Source organism: Lissotriton vulgaris, unplaced genomic scaffold, assembly GCF_964263255.1.
Source record: "Lissotriton vulgaris unplaced genomic scaffold, aLisVul1.2 SCAFFOLD_2870, whole genome shotgun sequence".
Classification (NCBI taxonomy): Eukaryota; Metazoa; Chordata; class Amphibia; order Caudata; family Salamandridae; genus Lissotriton; species Lissotriton vulgaris.
In genome coordinates this window covers 186,331-199,976 of record NW_028244003.1, presented here as the reverse complement: position 1 = coordinate 199,976, position 13,646 = coordinate 186,331, and the positions used below count along the sequence as shown (strand labels likewise).

Here is a 13,646-nt window from a genome sequence, read left to right as displayed (position 1 = left end):
TCTTCTAGGGAGGAGGTGGAGTCAGATTTGACGTTCATGGGCCTCCTTATCATGGAGAACCGACTGAAGCCAGAGACGAGCCCAGTCTTACAGGAGCTTAGCAAGGCCCGGGTCCGGATGGTGATGATCACGGGTAAGTGAATTCATTCAATGGAAACTCTACGCACTCCTGTACGCCATGGTGGCTGGAACACGCACTCATGCAGAACAACTGGTGTCAATCATAAGTCATATATTTTGGAATCAGTCAATTGAAAATGAGTTGGTAAGATGCATGTCTGTGGAACAGTACGATGTGTTAAAAACACATGGTTGTGTACTTTTCACCATTGCAAAATACAAGGAAATCAACCGAATTCAAAGAAAAGTGACAGGGTGTCTATAACCAAAAAACAAGAAAATATTACCTTTTCACCTAAAGTTATTAAATATATATATATATATATATATATATATATATATATATATATATATATATATATATATATATATATATATATATATATATATATATATATATATATATATATATATATATATATATATATATATATATATATATTTTTTTTTTTTTAACGGAACCAGTAGTGATCCAGACCAATCTGTTAATAAGGAGCTGCTCAAATCAAAGATCTTTGTATTTTAAAAAAAGATTCTTCTTAATAACATCAATTGATAACAACCATGAATAAAATTAAAAACAAGTGAACATAAATAATACATTCCTAATTATTCGAAAACCTGGAAAGCCATCGATCAGAAAAGAACAGTTGTATATGAATATATCTGTGAATTTTTTTTCTTTACCACAATTAAAAATATGTAGAAAAAACAAATGGATATATATCACATTTGCTTTCCATACAGTGCTTGTGCAAGTTGCTTAAATTTTATCCACAAAGTGAATAGTAAAAATCCTCTAATACATAGATTATTCTACCTTTCAGAATGTAGTTTACAGCAAATAATAATTCAAAACCCTTCACATATTAAAAGACTGAGAAAACAAAAAACTGTTGTGCTTAAACAGGTTCGTTACAACTATCTATACCAAAAAGATTGTCGATGCGGCGTTTCAGTGAAAAAAAAAACGATTTTCATCACCTTCTTCAGGACAATTATTTAATCATTCAAAAACAATCAATATCCTTAAATGGGCAGGACTTTATATTATATCCATTTCTCTCTTCACAGCTGGAGTGATATTCTATCCACCCCTGTAGAGAGCGTCTTGTCCAACTGATAGATAGCCACTATTCAGTAGTTTAAATATTAGACGTCGTAAACCATTCAAATTGTCAGCAAATCAATACTATCGCAATATCCTGGATAGTGGCGTGATATTTTATCGGGAAAAAGTAAAACAGAAGGCCTCAAAATATACTTCTTGTATACAAGGATTGTTTATATCCTGCTAAACTTGAAGATGTCGACAATGTTTTCAATTAACTGGGTTTAAACGTACAGTCGAACCATTACTCGTGCATATGCTGTCCCTCTGCTCTCCCTCTGCATACAGTCTCGGGCCCTGTGGTCGTGTTTGGTTTCACTGTGTTCTATTAATGTGAAAGGGGTCTAGCTTTATGGGGAAAAATTTTTTGATTAGTGAAGAAAAACCGTCAATCCTTGCAATCTTCATATTGGACAAAAACAAGAACTTTGCGCTTGAGGACACGATACAACAGATCAAATTACCTGATTGAAGCAAACGTGCAAAATGCACCTTCAATAAAAATATCTCATTGATTTGGTTCTGATCTTGCAGGGGACAACCTCCAGACGGCGGTGACTGTTGCAAAGAATTCAGGAATGATTTCTCGAACGAGTAAGGTGATCTTGGTAGAAGCAAGTGAGCCCGAAGGATCCACGCCTGCGTCCATCACCTGGAGATCCATGGAAGGCCAGAAGCAGACCAATGGGACCTTTGTGAGTATTACCCCCTCCCTCCCACCACCCTAAGTAGGCACAAGCAAGAAGGCTGGGGCTACTCAGCGGCTTAACAAAGATGGAAGAGGCAGAAAAGAGTTGCAAGGCTGCAAATCAAATTTTATATTACAAATATCTGTACTGTTACTTTCTTTGAGCGCACTATTCCTTCTTGGACCTTTCCCTCAGCAGGTACGTTTATATCTAAACTTCTTTAATAACAAAGTAACAAACTTTGAGTCTGGATGACCTCGCCAATTTCTCTCCTATCTTCTTGCTTCTATGTATTCCAATGAGTCGGGCATGTCTTGTTTCCTCCAAAGTGTCCCCTTTCTCACTTCCATCTGGCTTCATCCTCCACATTCAACTGAAACTGCTTAGCACTGTTTCGAACTTTCGCCTACAATTTTAGCCCTATAGTCAATTATTTTAATTCGGTGTTGCTAAACTCTCATTCTTCCTCAGACAGTAAATGCACTGTTCTTAACTGGTTTCCTTCTCATCTTACTGGTCGTTCCTCCATGCTTCAATGGAAGGATCCGTTTCTACTCTTTTCCCCAGTCACTGTGCTGTTCCTCAAATGTCCTTCCTGGGCTTTTTTCTTGTTTCTTTCTTTACTATTCTGCCATTTCCCATTATTTCTAAATATGGTGTTGATGAGCTCTTATGTGTTGATGGGTCTCAGATCTTCTTGTCTCTCTTCTGTTTTTTCTACTTCACTACAGGAGCGTGTCTCTATGTGTTTATCTGCTCTGGACACCTGGAAACCATCTAGTTTTCTGAACCTCAAACATGGGAAAACTCAGGCTCTTTTTTCCCCATTTTCTTTCTTCTCCCACTCCATCACTTCATTTAATATCCTTAATCCTCTACTGAATGCAACTTGGACGTAGCCCTCAACTTCTGTTGTCAGAACCTTCTCAGATTTCATCCCTTTTCGGGTCCTGTCACTTTCATTTGAATAATATTTGTAAACTCAGACTTTCCGTCTCCTCCTCAACGAATGAAGCTACTGCCTCCGGCTTTAGTCCTCTCCCTGTTAAATTGTTGTGTTTTATTGTATATTGTACATCTGTTGTTAAAGAAGTTGGGGAGGTCACCCCCCACGCCCAATAGGTTTTGCCTCAGGACCTCGCCTTTGGCCATACCCTGCTTGTTAAAAAAAATATTCAAAGGGTTTTCTAACTTTTGTCTTACATATATTTAGTCTGTGAATCCCAAGACGTCAACCCATCTGTGCTTGGTTGTGAAATCTATATATCACGAAAAACTGAAGAAATAAACACTGTTACAGAGACGTAACCAAGGACGTTGTAGTAGTTTGGCTCAGATTTCACTCGAACAAAACCATTGAAATTCAGCAGTTATATTTACCTGAGCTAAATATAACTTGAGTCCCCGCAATGCCCTGCTTAGGACTGGACAGATTACATCACTCATTTCATGGTCAGTGACATCACTGATGAAATCACTGATGACATCTCAAATGACATCATTGATGACATCATCTGGTGAGTGTAAGGGGTTGGCTCCAGGCCCTGGCTTGTGGTCAAGCCCTGTGGCCAATCCCCCGCATCCATCCTACTCCATGCTCGGCTGTGTTTGCCCGCAGGGCCTTGCCAGGCCCTGCGGGCAACCTCCTTCACAATGTATGAGTGGGGGCGTTATCTGACTGGACCTGTGAGTGGGTATGTTAGTGTTTGAGTGGGAAACAGGTGTGGGAGCACACTGCTTCACCTCCCAGCAGAGTCGCCCCTAGGCATCATGGTAGATGCAGTTCAATTCAGAGATGGCCAGCACTAATCTGCACCCACCTGGTGAAACACTCAAGAGACTTTCCAAGTGTACTCGCTTGGCGAACTGAACTGCATCTACCATGATGCCTAGGGGCGACTCTGCTGGGAGGTGAAGCAGTGTGCTCCCACACCAGTTTCTAGTGTTTGAGTGGTTCTGTAACTGCATGCTAAAGTCTCAGTGAGTGGATCTGTATGGATCTGGGAATGGTTGTATGAATACCTGTGTGGGTCTCTGACTGGGTGTGTGAGTGCATATGTACATCTGTGACAGGTGCTATGCATTATGGGCAAATGTTTTGAGGGGCAGCTGCATGCCCCCAGGGCACCCAGTCTGCACTGGGACTGCGGGGTAGCTTCAAGACCCTTGCTGTCCCTGCTGGCTCCCCACCGCCTGCAGGAGCTGGCATTGCTTTCACACACAGGGAGCTGCTAAACATGCAGCTCCCTGTGTGTGAAAGCAATGTCTGTTTCCCTGCTCGCTTGAAAGCAGGCAGAGAAACAAACAAATGCTTACTTCTAGTTATATCTTTCAAAGCTTGTTTCACTGTGCCGGACACCGAACACTGGAGGCTCCTCGCCATTATTCCTAGCTATGGGGCACCTATCGGAGTGCCAGGCACTGGGTGAACTCTCCCCTGCATTTAGAACTGTACCTACTTGATAATTTGATATCCACACCTGGATGGACTTTTGACTAGCCTGCTTATAAGAATTGCTTTTCATCAAACTTGTAGACACATATGCCATACTGAAATGGTTCGTACGCACAGAACCAATTTCATCTAATTATTTCAATAACTGGAACTCTCCGATGACAAGACCCCCTCACCTGCCGATAATTGAGGAGGAGGCGCGCTGTACTGGGCTGTATGCTGATCAATTTGCTGCTGTGTGTTCCTCGTTTTGCCGTCTGTGCTGGCAGAGCCCCTGTTTGAGGAAAAGGGCTGTTTAGCGCTCACGTTCTGAAGCGCCTGGAGTGCCTGAAGCGCCACGGAGCAGCGCTCTTCGTTTGCCTGGAGTGCACACACCGCCACAGCTCGCGTTTCCCGCTGCGCGGGAAACACTCGCATTCCCTGGACGGCGGACTGCGACAGCTAAAAGAACTCCAAGAACCACAAACCTCTTGGCCCTGGAGCACCGCCCTGACACGCCCCCCTCACCTGCCGATAATTGAGGAGGAGGAACGCGCATCGCGGGACGCGCGCGGGCGACGCCGGGCTAAGCCCGGGCAAAGGGCGGGCCCTCTGTGGCCCTCAGTGACCGAGGTAGGCCGGGCTGGGCCTGGACCCTTACATTTTCTTTTTCGCACAGCTATTATTTATTTGCGTCTGTGCCCATTTGAGTAGGAGGGTAATTCGCCACAAACACTGTGATAGATATACTGCACCCTGGTCCTACCTGTCCCGCAAGGGACCAACTCTATTCCAGACTTTTATCTATTTTATAGTGTTACATTTTTTCCTTTTTTGCTGTGAAAAATGTCTAAAACTTTACGTTCTGGAAGGGTAGTGGGAGAAAAATCCACCCGGAAATTACCTATCATCCGCACAAGAAATAAATCAATAAATAATCCACCTCTGAAAGGTCAATGTCAGTTATCTGAACTGTGGGATCTAACCGCTATTAACAAACCTAAATGTGCGACCCTTCTCAACTCAGATACTAAAGTCCTGGAGGTACAGGAAGTACACTTACCAACTACCTTTGAGCCTCGATCTCCCCAGGCCCAGCAGGGGGCCTCCCAACTCATGGTAGGAGGGTCTCCCTCACGGGACCCTACAGACGGGAAGCCGACGATTGTAAGTGAGCCTGTACATATACCATCGATCCCCCAGGCATCCACGAATGACAGGCCGGGAGATGATCTGTCCGCTTTATCTATTGACTTGGAACTATGGGGTCGCTACATAAGCCCTGCTAAAGTGGAATCCCTGGAGCAATTTAAAGTCCAGGGTGGAGCCACCCCATCAGGACTAATGTTGTATAGTAGCACTCCGTCACTAAACAGACATGAAATTTCTGACCTGTTAAACTCCTCCAAGAGTCCCGATCTCAATCTCCTGGATAATATTTCCATGGCGGAGGCACGAGAAAAGCCGATCTCTGAATCCATGATCGCGCTGGAACAACTTCTTGCTTCAATTCTGATGCTTTTAGGAAAATTTGTAGGCAGCTCGGACTGTATCCTTGAATCAGTTACCCAAATCTTAAAGTTATTGCTGCAGAAAGTGCCGGATTTGGGTAAGGCCTCCTCCCCTCAACAGCCTGAACAACCTGCATCTGAGGGGAAAATCAAAGCCACTAGAAGCGAACTAGTTAAGAAAAATGAACCGCCTTCTCTGGTCCCTGATAAGGAGTTGCCTCATACTGCAGCTTCAAACTGCATCAAGAACATAGTCCTCGAGATAGAGGAGGTGGATAAAGTCTTGCCTGGCCCCAAAACGGCACAGGAGTTATTTCCTATCTTTGTCCCGGATGGTGGAAAAGAACTCTTGGCCGACAAACCCCAACTTAATGAAGAAAAGAAAAAATATGGTAAACAAAAAAATACCAAAGCCAGCAAGAGGAAACCAATTCGAAAATATAGAAAGAAGAAGCAACGGAGGATCATTTTCCAAAAATACACAGAGGCAAGGGAGAATGAAATAAGGAATGGGGAACCTTTATCTACTTCCTTAAAAGAGGATACGGATGTGAACTTAATCACTTCAACCTCAGTGGAGGAGGAAAATGAACAAGGCAGCTTGTCTTCCCAGGAAGACTTTCCACTAATTGGGAGCCCTCTCCCAGGCTCTCCGGTTCGGAGTGCAGTAGGAGGGCCACTTTCTTTTCCATCCGGGACTTTAAATCCTTTGGCTGCTCCCTTTGTGGTAACAATTGACTCCGAAAATGCTTGTCCTCTTGCTCGGCCTGTAAATATGCCTAAGGCCCCTGCGGATGTGCGTGTGCTAGAATTTGTTCCATTATTTGATACTGACCTCTTATTAAATAGAGCCTGGCTCCTTAAGCGCTTTAGCGAGGTTGAATGTCTCTATCATATTCAGTCTAGAGACATAGAATTGGTGTCTCTGTTAGGTGGCAGTCGGGTTCTGAGTATTCGGGTGAAATTTTATTCCCCGATTATAACAAATTTGATTCTTGAACAGGCTGAAAATTTCCAACGTTTAGGAATTGATATTCTTCCTATCTCTACCCCTGGCAAGCCAAACTCTTTCGATAAGCAGGGGTTGAGAGGTGGTGAGCAAAATTGGATAACCTCTCCTCTGAGAGACCTGAAAATTTGGGTTTCCAGGGGAAAACGCTCTGTATCGCACGTGAAGCCACTTCCACTAGTTGAGAATTCCACACTCAATGATGACAATAACCGGTGGAATTGGCTCCATAGTGCTTTATCAACAAAAAATAAGGATAACCCCAAATTGTTTCACCGCCTTTAACCCAACCTTAAACATAATTTCCTGGAACGCGGCCGGATTTCATAGTAGCCCGGAGAAACTGGCCTTCTTATCCACTCTGGAGGCCGATATATTGTGTATCCAGGAAACATGGTGCATAGATAGGTTAATGCCTTTAAAAGATTTCTATGTATTGGAAGTACCGGCTGCGCCCTCTAAAAAAGGGCATGCTAGGGGGGGGCTCGCCTGTTTACTGTCAAATAAGTTCCAATGGAGATTCTCCCATTATATTGATCCCACTAGACTTTTCCACACAATAACTTTGGAAAATATGTACCATGACAATACAAAATTTTCCATGGTCATTTTTAATGTGTACATTCCGCCTGAGGATGGTTTTAATGATAAACTGAAGCGGGTCCTCCAGTTTATGGAAAATATAAAAAATTCTCCGCCTTTTCCTGTAATTTTGTTAATCGGTGATCTGAATTGTAAAGTATCAAATGCTAGTCTAACACTTTTCAGGGATAAAGCTAAGGAGGAAACATATTGCATCCCCCAGTCGCTTTTCCCGGAAAACTTAAGAACAAATAAAAGGGGGAAGATTTTGTTAAAAGAACTTGCAATCGGGGATGGTATTATTTTAAATGGAAGATTTCCATCTGACGTCCCCGCAAATTATACCCACAATTCCCCCTTTGGATCATCAATTTTGGACTATGCTATCGCCAGTTACAGCCTGTTTCCCTTGATTCTTGACTTAAAGATTATACCCACGACTCTGAGTGACCATAGTATTTTAGCATTATCAATTTCGTTAAATTCTCTGAATACGGCATCCTGGGCTCTAAATGGTAAGGAGGCTACCTTCAACCCAACAGCTGGAAGATGCTTCTGGAATAACGCTGCCATTAATGGGGTCCAGGAGCTATTGTCCGATACTCTCAGGGAAATAGAAGTGTGGAACGGAAATGAAATAGTTTGCTTCGAGGCATTCATGTTAAAGATTCTATCGAATGTTAAAAAATCTGCCCCGCCTAGGAAAAAAGGAGAGGTAGTGCCTCTGCCCCTCCGTAATCTGAATAGGGAGTTAAACAAACTAATCCGTGCACAGTATGCTGAAAGGGTACCGGAACGTGGGAAAGTTATCGCTAGGTTAAGAAGAAAGAGAAGCAGACTTAAGAAAAAAATTAAAAGGGACAGGGAGGATGAGGCATGGATTAAATTAAGGGAATCTGCTGTACACGGCAACATTAAAGATTTTTGGGCAATAATTGGGAAAGGATGTGGTACACGCCACTCCCCTATCCCGATAGCTATTCCAGAAGATCTATGGTTCTCCCATATTTGTGAATTATATGCTGGAAATGGGACCATAGCTGTTGATAACTTCTCGTATCCTGCCCCTGATGACTCGGTTTTCTTTCCCTCTGAGAAGGAAATCGAGTTGGCTATAAAAAATATGCGATCCTCTGGGGCCATGGGACCGGACGAGCTTCCGATGACGGTCCTAAAACAAGACCCATTGACCTGGAGTAAAATCCTGTATCCCCTGTTTAAGGCGTGCCATTCTTCCAAATGTGTTCCTGCATCATGGAGAGGAAGCATTCTGGTTCCTATCTTTAAAAAGGGGGCAAGGGACAGTCCCAGTAACTATCGCATGATTGCGCTCCTCGACTCCATCGGAAAGGTCTTTGCGAAATGCCTCCTGAGTTCTCTTTCCGATTGGGTCGAGGAGCGCAACATCCTGCCTTTGGAACAGACTGGCTTCCGAAGGGAACATGGCACGTTGGACAACCTGACTGCCCTGCAGGTTATCACGGATAAATATGTCCAGGTGAGAGGGGGAGTGGTATACGCCGCATTCATTGATTTCTCCACAGCGTTCGACAAAGTAGATCGGGGAACGCTGTGGAGAAAATTGGCGATGCTGGGCCTCCCTTCACATCTGTTGGAATTGGTGCGGGCTCTGCACACTGAGACCTGGTGCAGGGTCTTAATGGGGGGCGAAAGGGGGCTTTCGGCCAAAATTCCAGCTCAGAATGGCCTTAAACAGGGCTGCCTATTGGCGCCCCTGTTATTCTCCTTATATACAACTGACCTCCCTGCTGTTGTGTCCCACAGCGAGGGGACCGCACCATTGATAGGAGGGGTGCCAATGGCCTGCCTGATGTATGCCGATGATGTGTTATTGCTTGATTTAACACCCGTGGGACTGGCAAATCGGCTTCAGGCTTTGCAGGGCTTCGCCAGGGAGCATTATATGAAGATCAATACCAATAAAAGTAAAGTGATGTGTATTGCTGGTCGAAAGAAATGCCGCTCGACAGATTTTCGTTGGGCCATTGGAGGGCACAGATTGGAGGTCGTTACTTGTTATACCTTTTTAGGGAAAATATTCTCGGCCAATATGAGCGAGAGTCTTCACATAGAGCATTGCTCTCGCAAAGCTCTTGCCCATGGCAACGGGTTAAAGTCCCTATATTTGGCAACGGGGAGAAGACATTTTTCTAGCCTCTTGGAAGTATTTAGAGCTAAAATCCCCGCAACCATTTTGTATGGTATAGAAATAATTGAGATAAAATATTGGGACTTCTGCCACAAGACTGAGGGAAAACTCCTTAGATCCCTCTCGACTCTTAATAATGCCTGTCCACTGGCCGCCTGCAGGCTGGATTTTGGACTCAGGAGTGCCTGGGTGCAGGGTCTATGCGCCTTAATAAGGTGGGTAGCCAGCCTGGCTAGAGCGAGAGAAGGAACCCTGCGAGCTTTGCTCAAAAAAGAACTTTTGGGCAATTTCAAGGAGTTCTCCAAACTCGTTGGCAATTTCAGAAGGGCTGTGAAAATCCTGGGGCTGGAGGAAAGCGCACTCTTCTCCTACACTCCCACGCAGTTAAAGCAGGTCCTTAAGGAGGCTTCGTGGGAGTACTGTTTTCTAACCGACAAAAAAACAGTTGGCGACAAAAGGAACGTGGAGCCGCTAATCTCCTCCTATAGGTTGAAACAGCCCCAACCGTACGCCCTGTGGAATTTACCACATGGCATACGTAGGTTCTGGTTTTTATTACGGTATGACTTAATCCCTCTTAATGTGCTGTTGTCCAAATGGCATGGCACCTCGCCGTTGTGCAATTTATGTAAATTGAATAACCAGGACTGTATGCATGTACTTTTGATTTGTCCTATGTTACGTAGCTTGCGCAACCGATGGCTTAAAGTAATCTGTCTACGCCTCAGCATTGTCACTTTTCAAGATTTTCTTCATGCACTTTATTGCCCACCAAATGAAATGTTTTGTGCCTATGTTTTTAACTTTTTTAAAGGATTTTTAGCTATTTATTAATCTTCTGGAAGGTGGTCCCGGCCTGGCCTTGTGGGACTGATGGTTTGCAGTGCACCTATCACGGTTCGAATAGTATGTTTTTATAACTCTTGTATTTTTGATGATTGTGTTGTTTTGTATGTACATGTTTATGTGGCCCTCTTTTGAGAGCCAAAACATAATAAATAAATTTGATTTGACAAGATTTTGCTGCCCTGCAGAAGTCCATTGTTTATTGGATGAAATGCATTGGCTGACCTTTATGAACAATTATATGAAGCAACAATAAATGAAGAAACACTACTGGAGTGTTTAGGAATTATTGATATAAAGCCATGAAATATTTATGTGCTAATGTTCTTTTTGGCTCCTATGCGGTGCAGCTCTGGTCTGTGTATGTATTGTTAATTTTCCCTAGTAAAGGAAGCACACTGTGGATGGAAAGTGCATACAAATAAGTGCACACAGGATTTGAAATATTATCTAATATTCGTATTAGCTATTGGGAGGTAATGGTGGGGGTGCTGTATTTGCCTTCAGGTTCACTGCCCATTTTCAAGTTACGTTGTTTATATCTTTCAAAGCCTGTGCATTGCGGTTGAATCCATCAATGGGTGCAGACGAGGTGAAGACAAGTCAGTGTATTTGTTTGTCTCTCTCTTGTCCCATTCCTCTTGCCCCCGCTCTGCTCCCAACCGCCGTTGTTATCCTTTTCATGGTCTTGAGTGAGCTGAGGGAAATGTGGGTTCTAGCCTCACTCCTATGAATATCTTGGGGTGAATGAGAGAGATGGAGATCCTGCTGTGCACGCTGGCAGCATACAGGTCTCACACTGCAGTCCACGCACCGCAAGAACAGTCTCACCGAGGTGGGTACCGCAGTCACAAACCCCACCAGTGCCATAAGAGGGCTCATGGAAGAGGCAGGTCTGCTGTCAAGCAACACCTTCAAGCTCTTGTGCCACTACTCCAATATCTCAGGGCAAGTAGAAGCTGGAATAAAAAGGTTGGCGGCTATGGAAGCCGTCGTGGCCGACAACCAATCTGACCTCTGCCTTGGTGTAGGACAGCCTGAGAGAATATTTATAATGTAATAGGCTGTTCTTACTATTAGCAGGTACGTCTTTTGTCTAAGAGCATCAGTAACACCTCTGCGTCTTGATATTGTGATTCCCAGACGCTGATTGCATCAATGTCTTACCATTTCTAGCTTCCCCCAGTTGAGGTTAGCAACCATTTTATATAGTTGGATCGTAATGTGATGAACTAAGAGTACTTTCATCTGACCTCCTGTACTCTAAATGGGGCTTTTCTTTTTTGGGCTTGATTTTCCGCTGCAGATGCAGGGCCAGTCTCCTGTCTGAGCTCCTGGCACCTCAAGGGCTTCCTCAGCAGCCCCTCTCCAGCCTGCCAGCAGATGAGCCTCCCTACAACTCTCCTCAAAGCACATGGCTTTGACCATCTTGCAGGGTGCTTGCGTCTCTGGGGCTACCTTTCTGATGGGAATGGCCAAGCTTAAGAACTAATCCATAGAAGGTTCAGGAGAACCCTCCATGACCCCCCAAGCAAGTTTGTCTCTCCACTGCCCCTAGAGGGCCCCTGCGAAACACTTCCAGGCCCTGCGTGCCAGTTAGAATCAGTCTTTCAGCTCATACTTGCAGTGGCATCAGGCAGCTTCACCTTCCAGCTGGGAATTCCTTTGGTTGCATCATTCCCAGGTCCAATGAAGCCTCCTTGTGCAGGGGTCTGTGAGTGGGATTGGAAGGTTCTGAAAAGTGGGCACTTCAGCCCAATCCTATGGCTCCACATCATCACTCCACCCCGGCTGCAGCCCTTCTGCACAGCATGGCAGTGTGAAGTGGTTTGTGGAAAGGCCATTCATGAGAGCCTCAGCCCCAACCACAACTGATACTGCTTTTTAATCCATTCCCATTTCCACAGAATTCACCATGAGTGAGACTCAAGTAGGTGTAAATACATTCAGTGGTTTTGGAAATTTTAAGAAAAATCGAAGTTTGTATATATAGGGATGCGGATCATCGCAGATCCAGCCGTCCCCCTGTTGAAATCTGATTGGCTTCCAACACTTCCACTAGGTAGTGTTGACAGCCATCTTGTGACAAGGCTTGAGCTGAGTCCCACAAAAAATGTAAAAGAGTGGGGGCAGGAGAGGAATACCCTGACCCCTAGGACTGGTGGAGGGGTTGTATGCACCCAGACCACAACACGGTTGTGGAGACTTAAACACCTTTGTCCTTAGTTTGACCATTATGTGTATGTGTTCTTGGGTGGGTTAATAGTGTGGATGGTATGAGTGAGTACGAGTGTGGATGCGAGAGGTTAGTACAAGTATGTGGTGAATCAATAGGCGTTCAATAGAGAAAATTGTATTTTGTGTGAAAACATGTTTGACTTTTTCTATGGATAAAATGTATAATACACGTCAAAAAAAGAAAAATCGAAAAAATATAAATATAATGGTCGTTTTTTTAACTTTTTTGATGTAAACAATGAAATAAGTCGTGATTAAAAAAATGTTTTGATCGAGTAGCATGGTTGCATACATCATGTCTCAGATTGTATATTAATATCTCATTGGAGCAGATCTAGCCCTAAAAGAAATAAACGGAGGTCAGGTGGGAGAATTTGATCGTTTGTTTGGTTTTGTTGACCCTTTTCTACCAGACCAACAATTTAATAATCAGAGGGGGTTCCCTTCTTTAGGACTGGTGGAGGGGTTCCACAGGGGGTTAAACACGTTTTTTTGGGATCAATTTTGCAGCAAAATCGCAGGTGGATCTCTGCAGCCCTGGGCGCCGCCACCCCCTCAGGGCTTTAATATCATTGAATGCGGGAGGCCATGTGGACACACCTGCAGCCCAGGGAACCGCCACCTTCCCTGGGCTTTTCTTTAAATAAATGAGGGGAGCTGCGTGCACCTCCCCCCACACACAGCCACCGGGACCGCCACTTCCCAGGGGCACTTTAAAATATGGAATGCAGATGGGCCTGCTTGGCCCATCCGCACTCAGGAACCACCACCTCCCTCGGCCAAATCGAAGAAAGGAGCCCCCATGGAGCCATACATGGCTCTTTAGACTACCCCCCCCCCCATGGCTGGTCTCTGCTATGTCCCATAGTGCCCACCCCTGGGATATAGCTGTTTGCTGTGGCTTGGCGGGAGTTTTAACTGCTCCCACGGAGCTAC

General features: G+C 44.5%; 1 protein-coding gene across 1 annotated transcript in view; it reads left to right on the top strand.

The window, feature by feature from the left end:
• The window catches only part of LOC147668181 (putative cation-transporting ATPase 13A4), a 197,309-nt gene that overhangs the window by 99,479 nt on the left and 84,184 nt on the right, over positions 1-13,646 (top strand). The window contains exons 10-11 of the mRNA XM_086948722.1: positions 9-133; positions 1,766-1,926. Coding sequence (XP_086804848.1) covers positions 9-133; positions 1,766-1,926 — 286 coding nt within the window. The remainder of the gene's footprint in view (positions 1-8; positions 134-1,765; positions 1,927-13,646) is intronic.